This window comes from Herpailurus yagouaroundi, unplaced genomic scaffold (genome assembly GCF_014898765.1).
Source record: "Herpailurus yagouaroundi ecotype Mexico unplaced genomic scaffold, PumYag 190, whole genome shotgun sequence".
Classification (NCBI taxonomy): Eukaryota; Metazoa; Chordata; class Mammalia; order Carnivora; family Felidae; genus Herpailurus; species Herpailurus yagouaroundi.
The window spans coordinates 2,452,648-2,461,136 of NW_024412421.1; the positions used below are offsets into that span (position 1 = coordinate 2,452,648).

The 8,489-nt window shown below is 38.9% G+C and overlaps 1 protein-coding gene across 6 annotated transcripts in view; it reads right to left on the minus strand.

Moving 5' to 3' along the window:
• ABCC12 (ATP binding cassette subfamily C member 12) overlaps positions 1-8,489 on the minus strand; it is an 85,426-nt gene that overhangs the window by 32,435 nt on the left and 44,502 nt on the right. For all 6 annotated transcript variants that reach the window (XM_040497939.1, XM_040497937.1, XM_040497940.1 and 3 more), the window contains one exon: positions 677-749. In XM_040497939.1, coding sequence (XP_040353873.1) covers positions 677-749 — 73 coding nt within the window. The remainder of the gene's footprint in view (positions 1-676; positions 750-8,489) is intronic.

Here is an 8,489-nt window from a genome sequence, read left to right on the forward strand (position 1 = left end):
CAGAGAAATGCAATGTGTTCCAAACTGGTCTTTCTTCAAGATGCTTTAGCTCTCTGGTATCCTTTAGGTGGTTGGCAAAGTGTGAAGACTAAGCAGAGGACACACTGGGATCGGGAGACAGGAAGATGGCACAGTGACTTCCCTCCGCCCAAGTCACCCGAGTTGGCAGACTCCACCGAGGACCCAGGCAGCTCTTGGGACAAGCAGCTGGGAGTAATGTTTGGAGGGGCCCTTGAGACTCCAGCCACAATGCAGCACCCCTGGACCTCTGTCTTTGGAGGACAGAGCCAGCCCATGAGATAAGGAAGCAGCTTCCAACAGAAACATTTTCTAAGATAATAGGCAGACTGGGAATGGCCCCAGGAGTGACAATGCTGAACCCAACACAGGTGGACCACATCCTGTATGGTCCCACATACAATGGTACCACATACAATGGTACCTGTATGGTCCCACATACAATGGTACCACATCCATTATAATAATCCCCTAAGAATAAAACAAGATGGAGAATTCAGGATGGTATAACCTGGCTGGTCCCACATTTCTTGGGACCTTTCTGTCCTCCAGGGCATCTAAATGTGGATGGAACTGGGGCCTGTTAACCTCCCCCTTTCGACCTGGGCAGCCATGCTGCCATGCCACTGCGTGGAGCTGAGCTCCCAGCTCTGCTCACCTCAGTCAGGTCTCCATAAGGAAGGTTGCTCAGGTCCTTCTGGAGGGCACAGACACGAACTGTGTGCTGATACCTGTAGACAGAAATGTCAGTGTGATAACAAAAGACACAATTTCTTCCCTGGGTTGCCTGGAAAGGCATTGCTGGTGTCAATGGGGTAAGGCAGGGAGGTGGCCAGTTGCTTCATCTTTGATGTCCAAGGACAGTTTCCCCTTGACTCATAGGCATCCCCCACACTCCTTATGTGGAGTTGAGTCAGGGATGGCCCCTCCCCTCACAGGCTTCCTGCCTTGAGGGGAAGATGACATCAATGCACATGGAACCTCTGAAAAAAAAAAACTGGGGGCACCAACTGCTAGCACTGCTCTTGGGAGTCAGAGGAGAGAGTGACAAGTGTGGGCTAAGGTCACTGTGGGAGGCTTCCCAAAGGATACAAGACCATGAATGGAAGAGATGTGTGTTGGTGGAGGGTATAATAGTAGGATGTTGGGGTGATTACTAATGATGACTCTGACATCTGCACCAGGATGGTCCTCTATCCACCAGTAACTCCTACAAGGTTGGAGAAAGCAACCTTTCTCCACCTGAGACACTTTTGGACACTGGGCACAGAGAATGCTGCTTGAGGAGCAGAGAGGCCAAGCAGAAATAAGATCTCAGTTCCTTAGACCTCCCAACCCTTTGGAATATCCTTCAGCATTGTGCACTTTCTAGCCCTGGGCCAGCCTGTAGGGACTCTAATGGGCAAGACCCTAACCAACTCTCAGTAGCTACGATGCTCAGATCAGCCACTCATCCTGCAAAGGACAGGATCCCCCATCATGCTGAGGATCCCATGACTTACTGGGCATGACCCCAGTCCCTCTCCCTGGGGGACTGAGAGCAACGGATCCAGGAAAGTCAATAAGTTAGTAGGCAGGAACTCAGAGATGTCCAGATCCCAAGCTATGAGAAAATTTCACACCCTTCTCCCTGGGTTTTCTCTGTACCTCATTCCCACTCAGACTGCCCCCACTCTAGATAGAATCTCTCCCAGGGAACCAGAGTACACCACATAGCTTCTTCAGGAACTGGTTCCTGCTCTGAATTCCCTGGAGCTCAAACTCATGCCCTATCCAAGGAGCAGCCAGTTCCAGCCACTGGACCCTAGGTTTCTGTACCACTTGAAAGGCCTGCTGCCTCCACAAAGGTTAATTAGTTGACTAATTGATTTAATGGTTAATTGATATCATTACCATCATCACCATCATTGGGATCCTCTTTCTCAATGCATGACAATGGGAAAGTCTTACAACTCAGACTTTGCAAGACACACCTTCCCAATAAAGGTTACCAGAAAGAGAATGAGCAGGCAGATCATGAATAGTTACCCTTCAGCTGGCACACTGGCCCCTGGCAGCACTCAATACCCTGGAGCAGAAGCTGGGCATAGCCCTGAGCATCATGCCCACGTGCCACCTTTAGGAGTGGTATACATGGTGGTTAAGATCAGGGGCTTTGGCAAGGTAGCAATATTTACATTAGACAAAATAGACTTTAAAGCAAATACTGTAGTAAGAGACAAAGTATTACATAATGATAAATTATGTCAGTATTATAATGGCAAAGTATTACATAATGATAAAGGGATCAATCTAGAGGATATAACAATTGTAAATATCTATGTATCCAACATTGGAGCACCTAAATACATAAAGCAAATATTAATGAATATAAAGAGACAAATTGATGGTAATACAATAATAGTAGAAGACTTTAACATCCCATGTACATCAGTGGATAGACCATTCAGGCTGAAAATGAGTAAGAAAACAGTGTCTTTGAATGACACATTAAACCAGATGACCCTCAGAGATATATAAAGAACATTCTATCCAAAAACAACAGAATACACATTCTTTTCGAGTGCACATGAAACATTCTCCAGAATAGATCACATATTAGGCCACAAAACAAGCCTCAATAAATTTTAGAAGACTGAAATCATAGCACACATCTTTTCTGATTACAGCAGGTATAAAACTACCAATCACAAGAAAAAATTCTGGAAAAACACAAACCCGTGGAGTCTAAACGACATGATACTTAACAATCAATGGGTCAATGAAGCAATCAAAGAAGAAATCAAAAAAGCCATGGAGACAAAAGAAAATGAAAACACAATGGTTCAAAATCCTTGGGACACAGCAAAAGTAGTTCTAACAGAGAAGTATATAGTGATACAGGCCTTCCTAAAAAACAATAAAAACCTCAAATGATCTAAACTTATACTTAAAGGAATTAGAAAAAGAAGAACAAAGCCCAAGATGAGTAGAAGGAAGAAAATAATAAAGCTCAGAGGAGAAATAAATGATGTAAAGACTAAAACAAATCAGGAGAAAATATCAATGAAACAAACAGTTGATTCTTTGAAGAGATAAACAAAATTGATAAACTCTCATCAAGAAAAAGAAATGACCCAAATAATTAAAGTCAGAAATGAGGGGCGCCTGGGTGGCGCAGTCGGTTAAGCGTCCGACTTCAGCCAGGTCACAATCTCGCGGTCCGGGAGTTCGAGCCCCGCGTCGGGCTCTGGGCTGATGGCTCAGAGCCTGGAGCCTGTTTCCAGTTCTGTGTTTCCCTCTCTCTCTGTCCCTCCCCCGTTCATGCTCTGTCTCTCTCTGTCCCAAAAATAAATAAACGTTGAAAAAAAAAATAAAATCAGAAATGAAAGACGAGAAGTAACCATGGACACCACAGAAATACAAAAGATTCTAAGAGAATACTATAAAAAATTATATGACAACAAATTGGGCAACCTAGAAGAAATGGATAAATTCCTAGAACTAATTACACAATCTTCCAAACCCGAATCAGGGAGAAATAGAAGTTTTTGACAGACCAATTACTAGTAACAAAATTAAATCAGTAATAATATATTTTTTTTAAAACTACCAAAAATTAAAGTCCAGGGCCACATGGATTCACAGGTGAATTCTACCAAATATTTAAGGAAGAGTTGATACCTATTCTCCTCAAATTATTCCAAAAAATAGAAGATAAAGGAAAGCTTCCAAATACATTCTATGAAGCTAGCATTACCCTGATACCAAGACCATACAAAGAACACAAAAAAGAGGGAGGGAAGGAAGGAGGGAGGTATGGAGGAAGAAAGAGGGGGAGAGAGGGGGGAAGGAAGGAAGGAAGGAAGGAAGGAAGGAAGGAAGGAAGGAGAAAGAAAGAAAGAAAGAAAGAAAGAAAGAAAGAAAGAAAGAAAAGGAAGAAAGGCCAATATCCCTGATGAACATAGACGCAAAAATCCTCAAAATATTAGCAAACCCCATTTAACAATACATTAAAATGATCATTCACCACAATCAAGTGGGTTTTATTCTGGGGACACAAGAATGGTTCATTATTTGCAAATCAATCAACATAATACACCACCTCAACAAAATGAAAGCTGAAAATCATATGATCATCTCAATAGATGCAGAAAAAGCATTTGACAAAATCCAGCATCCTTCAGATAAAAACTCCCAAAAAAAGTGGGTTTAGAGGAAATACATTCAACATAATAAAGGCCATATATGAAAAAGTCACACCAAATATCATACTCAATGATGAAAAACTGAGAGCTTTTGCTCTAAGATCAGGAACAAGACCAGGATATTTACTTTTGCCACTTTTACATGGTACTGGAAGTTCTAGCCATAGCAATCAAACAAGGAAAAGAAATAAGAGGCACTCATATTGGCAAAGAAGTTAAACTGTCACTATTTGCAGATGACATGAAACTATACCTGAGAAACTTAACAGGAGACCATGGGGGAGGGGAAGGAAACAAAAAAGTTAGAGAGGGAGGGAGACAAACCATAAGAGACTCTTAAAAACTGAGAACAATCTGAGGGTTGATGGAGGCTGGGAGGGAAGGGAGGGTGGGTGATGGGTATTGAGGAGGGCACCTGTTGGGATGAGCACTGGGTGTTGTATGGAAACCAGTCTGACAATAAATTTTATATTTAAAAAAGAAACTATACATAGAAAATCCTAAAGACCCCACCAAAAAACTATGAGTAACAAATGAATTCCATAAAGTTACAGGATACAAAATTAATACCCAGAAATCAGTAGCATTTCTATAAGCTAATAATGAAGTAGCAGAAAGAGAAATTAAGAAAATAATTCCATTTACAATTGTATGAAAAAATAATAAACTACCTAAGAATAAACTTAACCAAGGAAATGAAAGTTCTGTACTCTGAAAATTATAAAATTCTGATGAAAGAAATTGAAGATGACACAAATAAATGGAAATATACACTGTGCTCATGGATTGGAAGAATTTAAAATGTCCACACTATCCAAACCAATCTAGAGATTCAATGCAATCCCTATCAAAATACCAATAGCATTTTTCACAGAACTAGAACAAATAATACTAAAATTTATATGGGACCACAAAAGACCCCAAGTAGCCAAAGCAACCTTTAAAAAAAAAAAAAAAAAAAAAAAAAAAAAAGCTGGAGGTATCACAATTCCAGATTTTAAGATATAATACAAAGCTGTAGTAATCAAAACAGTATGGTATTGGCATAACAGTAGACACATAGATAGATCAAAGGAAGAAAATAGAGAGCCCAGAAATAAACACTTGCTTACATGGTCATTAATCAATGACAAAGGAGACAAGAATATTCAACAGGTAAAAGACTGTCTCTTCAATAAATGGTGCTGAATAAACTGGACAGCAACATGTAAAAGAATGAAACTGGACTTTATAACACCATACACAAAAATAAACTCCAAAAGGATTAAAGACCTAAACCTGAGACCTGAAACCATAAAAATCCTAGAAAAGAACACAGGCCATAATTTCTCTGACATTGGCTGTAGCAATATTTTTCTAGGTATGTCTCCTAAGGCAAGGGAAACAAAAGAAAAAATAAATTATTGGGACTCCATCAAAATAAAAGGCTTTTGCACAGTAAAGGAAACCATCAACAAAACAAAAAATGCAGCCTTCTGAATTGGGGAAAGTACTTGCAAATGATATATCCAATAAGGCATTGATATCCAAAATATATAAAAGAACTTCTTCAACTCAACACCAAAAAGACCAATCTGATTTAAAAAAAAGAGGCAAAGGACCTGAGTAGACATTTTTCCAGAAAAGACATACAGATGACCAAAAGACACATGAAAAGATGCTCAACATCATTATTCATCAGGCAAATCAAAACCACTGAGATATCACCTTAAACCTGTCAGAATGGCTAAAATCAAAAAGGCAAGAAGTAACAAGTGTTGGAAAGGATGTGAAGAAAAAGGAACCCTCATACACTGTTGTTCGGAATGTAAGTTGGTACAGTCACTGTGAAAAATAATGTGGAGGCCTCTCAAACATTAAAGATAGAATTACCATGTGATCCAGGGATTCCACTACTGGGTATTTACCCATAGAAAACAATGACACTAATTTGAAAGATATATGCACACCTATTTTTATTGCATCATTATTTAAAGTAGCCAAAATATCAAAGCAACCTACGTATCCATTGATAGACGAATGGAAAAGGAAGATGTGATGGGTGTGATGGGTGTGATGGGTGTGTGTGTCTGTGTGTGTGTGTGTGTGTGATGAAATATTACACAGTCTTTAAAAAGGATGACATCATGCCATTTGCAACAACATGGATGGACCTAGAGGGTATTATTATACTAAATTAAATAAGTCAGACTGAGAAAGACAAACACCATATGATTTCACTCACATGTGCAATTAAAAAAAACCACAAATGATTAGGTTTATTCCTAGGTATTTTATGGTTCTTGGTGCAATTGTAAATGGTGCAGTTTCTTTATTTCTCTTTCTGTTGCTTCATTACTGGTGTATAAAACTGCAACCGATTTATGTACATTGATTTTGTACCCTGTGACTTTGATGAATTAATGTATCAGTTCTAGCAGTCTTTTGGTGGAGTCTTTCGGATTTTCCATGTAGAGTATCATGTCGTCTGCGAAAAGTGAAAGTTTGACTTCTTTGCCAATTCTGACACCTTTTATTTCATTCTGTTGTCTGATTGCTGATACTAGGACTTCCAACACTGTGTTAAACAACAGTGCTGAGAGTGGACATCCCTGTCATGTTCCTGATCTCAGGAGAGAAGCTCTCAGTTTTTCCCCATTGAGGATTGTATTAGCTGTGAGCTTTTCATATATGGCTTTTATGATGTTTAAGTATGTTCTTTCTATCCCAACTTTCTTTAAGGTTTTTATTAAGAAAGGATGCTGTGTTTTGTCAAATGCTTTTTTTTAATTTAATTTTTTTAATTTACATCCAAATTAGTTAGCATATAGTGCAACAATGATTTCAGGAGTAGATTCCTTAGTGCCCCTTACCCATTTAGCACATACCCCCTCCCACAACCCCTCCAGTAACCCTTGTTTTGTTCTCCATATTTATGAGTCTCTTCTGTTTTGTCCTCCTCCTTGTTTTTATATTATTTTTGTTTCCCTTCCCTTATGTTCATCTGTTATGTCAAATACTTTTTCTGCATCTATTGACAAGATCATATGGATCTTATCCTTTCTTTTATTAATGTGATGTATCACATTGATTGATTTGTGAATATTGAACAGCCCTGCAGCCCAGGAATGAATCCCACTTGATCATAGTGAATAATTCTTTTAATACACTGTTGAATTCGATTTGCTAGTATCTTGTTGAGAATTTTTGCATCCATGTTCATCAGTGATATTGGCCTGTAATTCTCCTTTTTTGTGGGCTCTCTGTCTGGTTTGGGATTCAAGGTAATGCTGGCTTCATAGAATGAGTCCAGAAGTTTTCCTTCCATTTCTATTTTTTTGGAACAGCTAGAGAAGAATAGGTATTAATTCTGCTTTAAATGTCTGGTAGAATTCCCCAGGGAAGCCATCTGGCCCAGGACTCTTATTTGTTGGGAGATTTTTGATAACTGATTCAATTTCTTCACTACTTATGGGTCTGTTCAAATTTTCTATTTCTTCCCATTTGAGTTTTAAGTGTGTAGGTGTCTACGAATTTGTCCATTTCTTCCAGGCTGTCCAGTTTGTTAGCATATAATTTTTCATAGTATTATCTGAAAATTGCTTATATTTCTGAGGGATTGGTTGTGATAAGTCCATTTTCATTCGTGATTTTATCTGTTTGGGTCCTCTCTCTTTTCTTTTTGAGAAGTCTGGTTAGGGGTTTACCAATTTTGTTTATTTTTTCACAAAACCAACTCTTAGTTTCATTGATTTGTTCTACTGGGTTTTTTTTATTCTATATTATTTATTTCCACTCTGATCTCTGTGATTTCACTTCTTATTCTGGCTTTGGGATTTCTTTATTGTTCTGCTTCTAGTTCCTTTTTTTTTTCAATATATGAAGTTTATTGTCAAATTGGTTTCCATACAACACCCAGTGCTCATCCCAAAAGGTGCCCTCCTCAATACCCATCACCCACCCTCTCCTCCCTCCCACCCCCCATCAACCCTCAGTTTGTTCTCAGCTTTTAAGAGTCTCTTATGCTTTGGCTCTCTTCCACTTTAACCTCTTTTTTTTTTCCTTCCCCTCCCCCATGGGTTTCTGTTAAGTTTCTCAGGATCCACATAAGAGTGAAACCATTTGGTATCTGTCTTTCTCTGTATGGCTTATTTCACTTAGCATCACACTCTCCAGTTCCATCCATGTTGCTACAAAGGGCCATATTTCATTCTTTCTCATTGCCATGTAGTACTCCATTGTGTATATAAACCACAATTTCTTTTTTTTTATTTTAAATTTTATTTATTTATTTTTTTATTTATA